General features: G+C 38.8%; 1 protein-coding gene across 3 annotated transcripts in view; it reads right to left on the bottom strand.

The window, feature by feature from the left end:
* Positions 1-13826, bottom strand: part of Akt3 (AKT serine/threonine kinase 3) — a 235142-nt gene extending 221316 nt beyond the window's left edge. For 2 of the 3 annotated variants that reach the window (XM_021162759.2, XM_029481042.1), the window contains exons 1-2: positions 13728-13826; positions 4550-4752 (exon numbers count right to left, since the gene is read on the bottom strand). In XM_021162759.2, coding sequence (XP_021018418.1) covers positions 4550-4595 — 46 coding nt within the window. In that variant the 5' untranslated portion in view covers positions 4596-4752; positions 13728-13826. Of the gene's footprint in view, positions 1-4549; positions 4753-13727 lie in introns of those variants that run through there. The other variant, XM_029481052.1, reaches the window with a different exon arrangement.
* Between the last annotated feature and the right edge of the window lie 878 nt (positions 13827-14704).

The following is a 14704-nucleotide window of genomic DNA, read 5'->3' on the forward strand; positions in this document are numbered from 1 at the left end:
CTTTAATCCCAGCACTCGGGAGGCAGAGGCAGGTGGATTTCTGAGTTCGAGGCCAGCCTGGTCTACAAAGTGAGTGCCAGGACAGCCAGGGCTATATGGAGAAACCCTGTTTCGAAAAACCAAAAAAAAAAAAAAAAAGTACAAATAAGGTAGCATCCAGAAAGGAGCTAAATTATCTAGAACTGATCCAAATGTAAAGGTCTGAGAACTAAGACTAACATTCAAACCAGGACCTGTATTATGGCTTTTCCAGTGGTTGGAGGATGAGCTCTACCACTGAATAACCACAGAGCAACTCTTGGCAATGATTTTAACTTCATCCTAACTTTTTATTTTACTCACTAGAGTAAGTAATTTTAATACCTTCTTTCTACACTCAGACCTAATATTGCTTAAACCACACTGTGAAGGAGACAGATATTTCCAAATAAATACACCAGAAATCAGGTTGTACTTATCTGACCAGGATAAAAAAGAAGTAATTCTTTGGGGAAGAGAAATTCTTGGAGCCAAAGAAATGCCAAGCAACAGTTTACCCTGTGAAATATGCTTGACTGAAACATTACATTATTACTCATACAATACTGAGATTGTCTACAAGAAATAATAGTGGAGGATGTCAACATGTGTTACTCTAGTGTTTCAACTGATGCTTTCAGGAGTACAGTTACTTACCATCACAAATCCTCACTCAGCAAACCTTCTTGTCAATAATACAGAAAACAGTGACAAACAGAGAGCACTGCCAGGAACCCAATCCTCTCATAACTGTACAAATAGTACCGTGAGACACCGAAAGAAACGGCCACCAAGAAAGAGCTATAATCAACTAACCAAAGTACTTAAAAAGAAGGAAAACTTCAAAATAGAATCTAGTGTTCTAAACTATTATAAGAAAAAGCAACTATAAAGTACAAATAATTCCTACAAATATCAAGTAACAGCAGAAATAACATACTGGAAGAAAAAGTAAATACAATGTTCAAGAAAAAGTTTCTCTCCTCCTTCCTAGAAAGACATGGAAATAAAGAATTTTTTGTTTTACATCTCAGATTAATTTAGAGGCTCTTGGAAATAAGAAAATACACAAGAGAAAAAATAACCAAAGATATAAAAAAAATTATAGAAATAGAAAAGACCAACCTAAACTTTCATATTCAAATTGTCCCCTAAAACTTTAAACACAATGAACAAAATTAGACTGCAACTCATCCTCCTTTAATTTCATAATTCCAAAGATATAGAAGCATCAACAGGTTCCAGAGCACAAAAATGAGTTTCCTATGAAGAAATAACTCATGAGCATCAACCCTCTCCTCAGTAAAACTGGTTGCTAAAAGCAAAACAAAGCAACTTTCAAAGTTCTGGATGAAAGAAATGTACCAGACATGAAAGTCAAAAGGAGAGTTTTAAATATTACACTGACAAGCACCCATACACATCCCTCCCGAAAACAAGGATCAGCTCAGGAAACAGTCAGGAAAGTGTAAAATGAGTCCAAAACAAGAGTAATGACATGAAATTCCAGAAAGCGTGGAACTTGACAGAGAGTTACATTCCATAGTATTTTTAAGTATCATATCCAGAAAACCATGCACTAGTACTTCAAACGTTGTAAATAAAAAGTTAAACAATCGCAGGGCGTGGTGGCACAGGCCTTTAGTCCCAGCACTCGGGAGGCAGAGGCAGGAAGATTTCTGAGTTCGAGGACAGCCTGGTCTACAGAGTGAGTTCCAGGACAGCCAGGGCTACACAGAGAAACCCTGTCTTGAAAAACCAAAAAAAAAAAAAAACCCAGTCAATAAGGCATATGTCCTTCAATCAGCATGGGGAAAACATGGCCATCAGAATATTCAGGGGAAAGCCACACTGTGGCCAATATCGACAATTCCAAACTTGGGAGACTGAAGTAGGAGAAACTCAAGTTGAAGGTCTGTCTAGAATATGTAGTCAGACCTTGTCTGAAAAGTCAAAATAGGAAAGAAAATCAAAAAGAAAAGAAAAGAAATTCAAGAAAAATAGTTATTATATAAACTATAGAAGACATGCTATTGAGAACTGAGGTGTGAAAAATCTCTTTTATATTTAGGGTACTATCATATCACTAGCATTAAAGAATCATAATGTTATTCATTGCTTTTCAGATTCAACAAGTTTAACTACTATAAGCCTTGACAATATGTAATAAGTATTATAGATAGCACAATCCATGAAGGGAATGTTGGGAATTCAACATCGTTTACAAAAAGCAAATTTAGAAATAAAAGTTCTCAAAAGTGATGATCTAACATCAAAGTCTTAGCCGGAAACCCAACCCCTCCCAAAAAAGGAGGACAGGGTGAACTGGCGAGCAGGGTGAGTGGGGTGAGCAGGATAAGCCGGCCTTCAAAGGTATTTTTTTCATTTTCATAACGGAAACACTAGATTATGAGAAAACGGCTATCCAAAAATATTGTATATTATATGCACAATTAGGATACTGATCCCCAGAAGAAGAACCAGCTGAAGAGGTAAAGTACAGAAGGGTCTTTACATTTCATTTCATACACTTGAGTACTACTCACATTATGTTCAGATGGCTATTAATTTTCAATAAGCACGAACATGAATGCACAAAGGCAGATACACATTGTGGGGGGACCTCTGAACAACAAAATTTCTTATGTACCATTTTCTTTGTTTTCTATTATATATTTTATGACCTAAATATTAAAGTTTCATCCTGGTACTTCAGAAAAGATGTAATTTTACAGAATTAAGAACAACCTAAGACCTTAGACAAACATGAGTATACCGAGAGGCAGATTCATTATTTCACATGAGTCTTACAATGATCTTAGGATCAAATTTTAGGAAATAATAAAGGAAATTTTTAGAGGTTTAAGTGACTTGCCATTTCCTCTCCTTCACTCCCCTCTAAAAGTGAAAGAATATAAACTAGTTAAGAAAGAAAACAAAAAACACAACACTAAAATCTGAAAATGCTTTCCAAATACATGAGAATAAAGCAAAGGACAAATATAATGACACAAATGGTCAGTCACTTTGGAAAATAAATTGGCAGTTTTATAAATTTAAACAGGCACTTACCATATAACCTGCAATCTTCTCCTAGGTTATTACCCAATACAAATGGAAACATCATGTACTCAATGTTCATAAAAACTTTATTCACAATATCCAGAGACAAACCAAATTTCTACCAAGTATTAAAAAGACAAAGCCAGGAGTGGTAAAACATGCCTATAATCCTGGTTCTGAAGAGACCTAGACAGGAGAATCATCAAGTTGAATAACTACCTGAGCTACATAGTAAGTTTAACTGCATGCAACTTGGGTATAAAGTGAGATTTCTGCTTCAAAAAGAAAATTAGTTAAAAATAAACAAATAAATGAAGAATTGTATTTCCTGAAGTAGTTCTTCTTTTCGCATAAACGATATGGATAAAGCAGTGAATAGGAAAGAAACCGGACACAAAAGACCATGGGTTTTATGAGTCCACTGAACTGAAATCTTTGAAAATCCTAATTATAGTAAGAGACAACACATCAGGTGATTGCCGAAGTTGAAAGAGAAGCAGTAAACTAAAAGCAACATGGAAAGAATTTTTTAGAGTGATAGAAATGTTCTATTTTAGGACTGTAGTGTTTGTTACATCACCATAAATGTTAGGCACAACCCATTAAAATGTTATTTGGAATATTTATTGTATGTAAATTATAACTTGATAAGGCCTATTTTAAAATTCCATTTAAGAACTGACAACAGCTCTTTAGCATAAGCATTAACTAAAGATCTTCAAAGAAATGAAAGTCAGTGTTTAGAGGTAACTTTCAACTCTCAAATTGGGCCTAAAAGGATCCCTCAGTCTACTGAATCTGGCCATGTACGTAGACGGGTATAGTTGCTGAGCAACTAGCCTAAAGTCCAGATGATCACTCACATTATAAACTAAGTTTTACAGCAGTTATTTAATAATAAAAATAATGCCTTTATCAAAAGAGTGGACAGGAAATATACAGTAAAAGTAGATCATGTAAACAAAAAATATAAAATTAAACAAAGAAAAATCACTGTCCACATTTGAATTTTTATATAAGAGCTTTAATTTACCTAATTTATGGGTCTGTTTAGTCTAACAGTTTAAATATAAGCCCTCGCCTTACTATATTAAGTCTTTATGCTATCATACAAATTGACACAGAGCCATATTTTTATCTAAATATTAATATATCATTTATAGACACAAGAGTTCATTTCTATGTTAAATTCTATAGTCTGTTGAATCTGAACACATTATAGAAAAATGCATTACTAACATGTATATGTGCAAAAATCTAACGTCATAATTATAAACTAAAAAAAAAAAAAAAAAAAAAAAAAGAATTAGAAGGAAATCCCTAAATAAGCAGACTCCTAACATACATGGTAAACTTTATTTCAGCCCTATCAGTCAGCACATCCCACTTGATTTAACAGCACCAGAGGAAAGACCAACTCTCAGCATCCCACTCACAGCTCAGCAGTTCTGCTGAGCACTTAACTTACCCCTCTTCTGAACCCAACCTTCTTTCACAATGGTAACATCGCTCATGATGGCTCCCCTCTGAGCCCCCCAACTTGGAGAAATGGTGCTTTGCAGGTCAGTTTTAGGGTTTGGATTCACTGCTGCTGCTGCTGCTGCTGCTGCTGCTGCTGCTGCTGCTGCTGCTGCTGCTGCCACCCTTCCCACTCTCTAGTGATGACTCAGCCTGGAAGGAAGTATTGAAGAAAGAATTTCTTTTTTTTTTCCATTCTTGAACTCACATAGCAATAACAAACAACTAAGTCTTTGTGAATGTCTTCAATTGGCCTGACCGCACATAAAGTCTAGCTTCTCAAACATGGGGGGATTAATAAATAGTTCTATGAATACACTGCTCTGGTCTTGTGGAAGATGTTAAATGATAGTGAAATATTAACTTAAGAGACTGAAATTAAATGTCCTAACAAAATAACTGTCAGATCTACAAATATACAGAAAGCACATTTTGTACTGTGTATTTGGGATGAAGGGGAGAAAGAATGAAGAAAGTTGAGTGGCCCACATCCCTTTAATTTCAAAAACCATTATGTCAAAGTATTTGTAAGTAGTTTTAATTGCTTTATTTTATGTAAAATACAATGTTGCAAGAAACTAGCATGTATATAATCTGCCTTGTTCTAAAAATATTTTAGGTAAATTACATTAAGTATACAACATTATTTCCTTGGGTAGATACAAAAAGTAGAACAAAGGAAATATAAAAGTAGAAGAGACATGCCAAAATTGTTCATCTGTCATTCTCTGATAATCTTTACAACTCTGTTAGGACACTACAGACTTCATTTCACAGAACTGAGAATCTGGGGCTCACAGAGAATAACTAATTGCTAGATTTCAAGGTAGTAAGCTGTAGAGCCAAAATCTGAATTTGGAGTACCTCACTCCTAAATTGGCACTCTTCATTTCAAAACTCTACTTGTGAAAGTAAAAAATGTGGAATGAAATGTTTTAGGAAAACTGCTAATTCAAAAACATGATAGGTTTCAGTATTAATGTCTGTAATACAAAAAAGACGAGAGCTGCTCAGAAGAAAAGTGTTTCCTAAGATATTTACCAGAAATTTATCCCCTAGGTCTTTACATGATAACTTAGTAAAAAGGCTTCTTCAAGGCATCCTTACATAGACAGCAATAAGCTTAATGAACTGCACTATTATTGTCCCTACCAATCTAAGAGGGGCTGTTGCCACAGAACTTTGTGAAAGTGCTTCCACATTTGCAAAACTATGGGCCAGATAACCAGTGTTAAGTGACACACAACATAAACTTTAAACAGAAAAAAAATTGGTACATAGACTAACTGTACTATTCTATGAAGTCGGACCTTCATAAATATGTATAGAATTAAATTCAAGGTTGAATTCCCAGATAGTACTGAACTAGATTACAAGTCCTCTTCCAATACAAATTATGTGCAAAGCCTACCTGTTCACCAATCAGTGACCAAAACTAGATATCCTCTATTCAACCTGACAAAGGCTCCACAGAAGACCACCCTCTCATGGGCTCTGCACATATGTCATGCACAATACATAAAGGCAGGGGCAGTACTACTCAAAATCATAATTATAGGTATGTGTTGCTGCAGAATAAAGAAGGATACTGTAATCTGGGTCTCTTTCCCAAAATTATGATTGTTCGATAGAGTGTTGAACTAAAAGAAACTAGATAAAGTAAGTCCTTTGTTAAAGTTGTTTGGGAAATGTTTACAATTTTGTCCCCATGAAATATCTCTACTGACATTAAATATTCTAAAATAAGACATAATTTACCAATAATTCCCACACTGAATACTGACAGAGGAAGCAGTCATATTATTTAAAGTAATACCCAGTTCACATTAAAAACAATACAAACAGGAAAAAAATAAAAGCTCTAGAGTATAGCATCAAAATATCTTATTTTGATTGATATCATATCCTGAAAAACCCAACTGACTACATATTATAGAGCTAGAAAAAAAATCGTTAGAAAAAAAGTTTGAAAGAAAGTGCTAACTCCATATAATGCATAAGGAATTGTAAGTTAAATACTAGAAAAGACTAGTGCAAATGTCGCCATCATACACACACCACACACAAACACACACACACACACACACACACACACACACACACACACACACAGAGAGAGAGAGAGAGAGAGAGAGAGAGAGAGAGATCAATGCTTATCTTAGGATTATATTTTTTAAATGTACATTAAGTTAAAACAAACTTTAACAAGGTCACTGAACCTAACTAAGTATTAGAGGTAGTCTTATTCCACTGTACCTTAAACAGTTACTAAATTCTATCCATAATCACAATGTGCAACTTTAAAAATTATTCCTGTGTCTAATGGCTAAAACAGTACCATCTTGAAACAAAACTTTAAAATGTAATTATTGGATTAGCAGTATGTTGTCTTTTCCATGTAAAAGCAATGCTATTGGCTCCTACACAGTACACATACTGATTTCTCCTGTTCCAGTCGCCTACATTCTCCATTCAGTCTTCAACAGTTATAAACAATAGTTTACAAGATGAGCCATGTTGTCACATGTTTCTAATGGCAAAGCAAGCTTCACCCTCCTTCCATAGTAGCTTCTGTAGAAATATGATCTCCAGTGAGTTAACATAAAATATGGTTTATTTTTAAGTCAACTGCATTTAATATTTCAATGCTAGATAATCTAATTTATCGTTCTTTTTTATAAAAAAGTTACGCAAAAAATTCATAGTAGATTCAATAGTAAAGATATTTTCACTCATGATACACTATTACAGAATTTGATGATTATAACTTCATTTGAATATCATTTTATAATGTACAAAACACTTCCCATATTTAATTCCATTGCATCACAACATAAATTATTAAAGCAACTTGACTGTGTCTGGCACTTATTCAACAAATAGAGAACTAGTGAATAAGTAGATGAATGAACAAAGATGTAAAAGCTTTGGATAATAAGGAATAAATAAACTAAGCAAACAAGTCTAGGTCAACAGCAACCATGGCATGACACCATGTTTAAAACAAAACTAAATTTAAACATTATGAAAGTATTATATCTAAATAATTAAAATTCACATGTTTTAAATCATGTTCCCTATGGCCTTCCATAGTCTGCAAAGATTTGATTACATCAAAACTACTCTATTTTTTCTTGACATTTAAAGTACTTTTTATTGAGATCATCCATTTTCAAATCCAAATAAAAGAAACCTCATTGCTACCCAAAGTTACTCATTATGGGAAGAAAAAGTTAAGAAGTGAATATTTTCTTACTTATATTTTAAAGAGTTTTCAAAAGACTTTTTGTTTACTTCAGCAACCAATCGTGCAATTTAAAACAATAAAACATCAAACATGTTTCAGGATATCACTCACAACAGTGTAAGGTTTACTCAATAAGTTAATGCCTTATGCCTATTCTGAAACAAGAACTAAAAAAGCATCTTAAGTATTTTCCAAGTTTATTATGTGTTTGTTATCCAAGATCTTTCACTTACGTTACTCTATTAATTATGAACCTAAGAAAATTGTAGCCAAAAACAAAGACAATATTCCCCAGTTTCCATACATAGGGACATTCAGTAAGAGCAACCACCTGTAATTAAATTAATCAGCTTCATCTGCTTCACACTAAATATGAACTCTCAAATGTAATTATCAAAATGTGTTGAAATAAACCAAAAATAAATAAAACTAAAGTATCAGCAAAACCATCACAAACGAAATAACGTAAAATTAAAATGAGGTGGAAAAGCCCCTTTTCCTACACGTGCAAAGTTCTTATGTTAGTAACTTCCTAAATGTTGATTACTTGGGGGGGGGGGGGATCCCTGAGACCCGTGGGCCACACCTACCCTAGAGCTATCTATATATACTAAAATGTACTTGAACCTGTCTCAATTCCCCCTAGTGCTGGGATTACCGACATGGTTTCCTATATGTTTATTTCTAAATTAAAATTCAAACTTTAACTTTAAACTATACATTTTCTTTGGCTGTAATGTTCTATGCTACAATTTTATAGACTTTATTTATGATAGAAAAACTGGATTAATAAAGGAAGCTAATTCAAATACAATTGATATTTTAAAACATAAATGTTGACCAGAAGGAACTATTTTAGGGTCTATGGTAGTTTCAGATTTCAATAACTATGTTGTAAAAAAATCTAAGCCAGGATGGTGGCACATGACTGTAATCCCCACTAGTCTGGAGGCTGAGGCAGGAGTGCTTCTGGTGTCTATAGTAAGTTCAAGGTTAGTCTGAACCACTTGGTAAGACCATGGCTCAAAATAAAACTAGTAAAAGGAGGGAGCTGTGAGGGGTTAGGACACACAGATCCTGGTTTAACTCCCCTCTGAAAGACTCATTTATATGCCATGACAAATGCACAAGGCTCTATCAAGCTTTCAAAAGGGTATGTGCAAAAGTGATCCCACTGACGTGGAAACAACATTCCAGACAGCTTATATCTCAAACACTTCTGAGACAATCTGTCCTTACTAGGAGTTGTTATCCTATTCACAGTGCCTCTCCTCTTCGGAACATAGTCATAACACCCTGGGAAATATTTTTTCCTAAAGCCTAGAATTTTTAGGCAAACTATCAGAACTTTCAAACTTGAAAGTTAGCTAACTCCTAAAAACACTTTATAATTTTAAAATATATCTACCAAAAAACCCACAAAGCATTCCCCCCTTTGTCTTTCTCTTAGATCATCAATGTACAACCTCAACCAACATGTCCACTACTAAAAAGCTTGTGCTAAGTCATATGTTTAATTTTCTGATGTAAAACACTGGGGACTGGGGATATGCTTACCCTCAGCTTCACATAAACCCACAGACAAGCTGCTGAAGGAAGAGTCCCTTAATTTCTATGGGAAATGTTGCATAGCAGTGTATGAGGCTGAGGGCTACAGAACACTGTCTCACCTGGCCACTTAATTCAATACACAAAAAAAAAATTCCAAAATCTGCCTCAGGTACCTCTCAAACTACAAAATGAAAATTCTTAATGCACACACATAAAAACTAAATGCCAACAATTCCTGGAAGACCTCCCCTCCCCTCCCCAACACAGTCCCAGGATTAGAATCCCTAATAAAGGTCATCTCAAAGTTTCCTTTAAAAAGAGCATCAGACAGACCAAAAATCTTAGATAATTGTTCCCAACTCTGCCTCAATGTCCTTAACTGTGATTTCAGAAAAGGCAGCATTAGATGCTTGATAGCTCTTTCAGAGCCAATAAAATGTAAGATTCTTTACACTGAAATCTACAATCAACTTCATATATAGAAGTAGTAGTATAGATGACAATCATGGTTATAAATAGCTCCTATCCTCAAATTCTAATATACAGTTACTACAAAACAAGTAGCCATTCAACTCAGACCAAATCTGGGCTAAACTCCATTCTTGGCTAAATTCTACCTTCCTTTCTGCCAAATCCCCCAGACACCCAAATATAATTAATATAGAAGAGACAAAGTCTCATCTGAACATTTTCTATTTTCTTCTAGTATACCTTTTTACCTTCCCTTCAGAATACAAGCAAAAATACCCATTTAGAAATATAAAATACCTGAAGTTAGCAATAAATCTTTAAATATATTTAGATAGTTTTTAAGAACTAAAAGCATATTTATAAGTCAAAAGCATATGCTAACTTACTCACCAACTACTATCTGAAGAAATAAATAAATTTACCTCTTATTAGATGAGGGACACCACAATAAAATATGTAAACAGTTCACATATTTTGGCATTTGAAACAATTAAAATGAAAGAGATGTTAGTTTAATCAATATAGCTTTTTAAACTATATTAACTTGATTCTGTAGAGTATAGATATAATATATAGTATAATGTATACTATATAATAGCATATTATATATCATATTATACTATATGTTTGAAATATATTTATACATTTGAAATTATAAATTTGGAATATACATACATATATGTATATTGAATAGGCAAGTTTAAATGAAACAATTTTTGTGCTGTATGAAGTGTTTTCTCATGTGAAATTCACTTTCAAAATTGCAGCAAGATTGTCCTGAAGTAGATGAATTACAATATATGAAGTACATATAGCAAGATCAGGCACATAGTTAGAATTAACTGGAAACAATCTGTCAGATTTTAAAGGCTATAATAACACATCTGGTAATATTAGCCTACTTTTGCAGAGAGTATGCTGCACTGAAACAAGATTAAGAATACAGATGCACATGCTGAAATCTGGAGCTTATCAACAACTTTTAAATTACTCAAAGACTTAAGCACAAACCAACCATAAAGAATATTTACATTATTAATTCAGAGTAACTTGAAAATGAAAGTCAAATTATAAAATAAACCAAATAAAAGTATTTTGTCTTGCATTTTATTCTACAAATCAAAAATGATTCCAAATTGGTTTGCTTTTTAATGCTATAAACATAATCACTATAAAGCCAAGCTCTCACCAAATCATGATTCTGATCCAATTAACACATTAACAAGAATCATCATCCCAGGGACAAATTCTTGAACTACTGGGCATTAAAGAGTAAATTATAACTAGTTATCACTTCATGAGAAGATGCAAAGTTTAATCAATGTACTACAACAATGTATGAAACAAGTTCCTCTTTAGAAAGAAGCCTAAGCATTTAGAAACTTACATGTTAAAATCAAAACCTCGAGTTTCAAACTCCTAAACCCCGACACTGAAATCCATGCTAACATCTGTCTCAGAAGTTTAACCAACAGACTTTCAATGACAAACTTTAATGACAGTGAGCTTTTGAATGAAGTCAAAAAAACCTTACCCCTCCAAAGCACACTCCTCCTCTTAATATTTGTTTTGTGAATGAAACTTTATTTAAAATATTTTAGGTGAAAAAGAAAACTCACACAAACAAGCCTGTAATGGTGGCACACACCTGTGATCCCAGCACTCAGGAGGCTGGGATCCCTAGCAGGCCAACCTAGGCTACAGAGTGAGTTTCATAGCAGCCTAAATTACACAGGGAGACCCTCTACTCCAAAACCATAATAAATACAATTACAAAAAACAGAAAGTCCAAAGAATTTTCAAGTATTGTTCCATATAGAATACAAAACAACAACGTCAAGATTAAAGAAAAAAATAATTTTAAGTTGAAAATTAATCACTCATCATTACAGAAGACAGTAGAGGGGACAAGATGAATATGAATAACAATATCATTTTTTTGTAGTACTCCTTTAGACTAGGTATAACCTCTATGCTACTGCAAATGTACAAACATTAAAATAACACATGCTCTCCCTAACTCTAAAATTTGAACCTCAAGATATAGATATTGAGGTCATCTCTGGTTTTTAAAAAGTTATCTTCAAACAGAATCAAAATTTTATATTGACAAAAGGAACAAAATTCAGTCTTGAACTGCATCTTGAATTTAACTGTGTATCTGGTATTGTGTTTCTAGACAACAATTTATGAAGATACTTTTTTAAAAAGAATTCATGTTTTAGACATCCTATCTTCTGGAATATTCAGATTCATCTTCAAGCTCTAAACCATCTTTACTAGACTCTTCCACTCTTGGCTTTTCCAACATTTTCCTAAATGCAAATATAACTTAATATAATGAGTGAGTCCTACCATAAACAAAATTCAGTGACTGTATGGAAATTTATAGTTCTAACAAAAAATTACTTTGCTTTACCAAATACAGAACACACGTCTAAATTAAAGATTTGGGACAACTGTTATTTTATTACATATGAAGTCCTTGTTCTACATCCTTTTCAGAACGCTAAAAGTGTGTTGATTCTATTAATAGCATAATTTAATCTATACAGATACACAGATTTTATTACTGAATTTCTATCTGTAAACTTTATCAATTACAATCCATCAATGCTTTGAACCAAAATATATTGCACTTGAGAAATGAATTTTATTTTCATAACATTATTCTGATGAAGACATTTGAGAGACCAAGCTTTGACTTATAGGTAACCATTTTTTTTCTGCTTCCTAAAGATAAACAGTAAACACTTCTACTGTTAAAAACAAAAACTGGCCCAAAGGAGAGATTCGGTTATCTCTAACCTAAGTGTAGATTCCCAGGAAATCTCAAACAAGGGACGACCCCGCCTCAGCATCAGGACTATGGATGCCACCAGCTTAAGCTTCAACTTCGGGCTTCCAAGGGGCCTCACTAGCATCATGGCTGATGCAGACTGATGCGCAGGAGGCGGAGGAGGTGGACTAGGAAGAAGCTGGTTTGTTTACTTGCAGCCTGAGCCGCCCGCCGTCGCCGCCGCCGCCAGCAGCGACAGCATCAGTAGATCAGCCAAACCCAGCATCTTCCGCACATTTCTATTCTTAGCACACAACTCCCTAGCGGATCAAAACCCCACTACTATTAAAAACACAGACTTGCACGTTACCCACCTCGCACACGCACACCCGCACCCCATCAGCACCGTCCTCTCCAGGGCGCCGGCGGGGTGCGGTGGGGTGGGGTGGGGTAGGTAGCTGGCTAAGGAAGGAGACCCTGGGGACGCCGGTGCATCCTCGCCCGCACTCCCGCCACATGCGCAGACGGCCCCTCCCCCCAACCCAAACACCGACTCGCCACCGGCCGCTCGCTCGCGTTACATAACCTCGCCGCCGCCCCCCGCCCCTCGCCCAGGCCCGCCGCCCCCTCCCCGGGCCGCGCGGCCAACCGAGTCTGGACGAAGGGACCCGGCTCGAGCTAAGCAAGAGCCCTAAAGGCACCGGGCCGGGCAACCCAGACGCGCAGCTCACGGTACCGCTAGGCCAGGAACACCCCCCTCCCTGGCCGCCCGCGCACCGCCACCGCTCCCCCACCCCCAAAAGCTAGGGGGATGTCCGTGTCACCCACGCGGGGCATCCCCCGGCCTCCGCCTCCACACCCACGGCCCCAAAGCTTCAGGAGGAACGGGGAGGGGAACCCCGGCCCCCCGCCCACGCCCCCGGCAGCCGCGGTGACACCCAGACGCCCCCGCCTCACCCNCCCGCCCGCGCCGCCGCCGCCCCCACCCGGGGGGGGGGAGGCAGGGAGGGAGGCGCCGGGCCCTCGGGGAGTGCGGGCGAGGCGGGGAGGGGGGCGAGAGCTGGGGGCGGTGGCTGTTACCTGCAAAGGCGGCGGTGGTGGCGGCCCCGCAGCTGCTCGGGCGGTGGCGGAGGATGGAGCAGGGGGGGGCGGGGGGAGGAGAGGGGGCGACTCGGGGGTCCCCCTCCCTCCTCCTCCCCTCCTGTCCTCCCCCCCACCCCGCTGAGCCTCTGGCCCCCTGGAGCCCGGTGCCGCCGGCGGGAGGGGAGACGAAGGGCTGCAGGGGAGGGAGGGAGGGAGCCGGCCGGGCGGGCGGGCCGCGGCGCTGGAGCGGGCGGCGGCGGTAGCGGCGGGNGGAGGGAGGAGGAGGAGGAGGAGGGCGGGCGGCCGCGGCGGCGCGGGGAGGAGGAGGAGGAGGCGGAGACTCTACTTGGGAATCGGATGTCGGCTACAAATTCGATTCATCACTAGAAAACACGGCTCGGGCGGGGGGCCATGGAGAGCCGCTGGGCCGCGGGGCGGAGGCTCTGGGCCGAGCGCACAGAGCACCGGACTGCGGCCTCGCCTCGCCTCGGGGACCCAGCAGCCGCCTCCCCGCCCCCTCCTTCCTCCCTCCGGGGGCTGCCGCCGCCGAAGCTTCTTGCCGCCGCCGCGGGGCTTGTTGTTGACTTTGAGGAAAACTCCTGACGTCAGGGGCTGGCTCTCCGCGACTGGCGGGAGCGGCTTCCCCGCGCCCCGGTCCAGCTCACCGCCTCAGCTCCGCGCCCCTGCCGGGCGCTCGCCCCCAGGCTGCCCCGCGCCCCTCAGACCCGCGGCGACCCGCGCCCCCTCGCCTTCCTCTCGCGAGAACACCTTCCCCAGCAGCCCGCGCCGCGGGGCCAGCGTTCCCGCCGGGAAGTTCTGGGCTTCCCCGGGCCGCGTGGCCCTGGACGAGGCACCCGAGGCGGGGCCCAGCTTTCCCCCCCAGCACACCCACCGCACCGCCCCTGACGCCGCGGGCATGCGGGCTCAGAGTGAGGAAAGCGCGTTCTCACATTCACCTGGGCGAGGCGGGCCCG

The sequence above is a fragment of the Mus caroli genome, chromosome 1 (genome assembly GCF_900094665.2).
Source record: "Mus caroli chromosome 1, CAROLI_EIJ_v1.1, whole genome shotgun sequence".
NCBI lineage: Eukaryota > Metazoa > Chordata > Mammalia > Rodentia > Muridae > Mus > Mus caroli.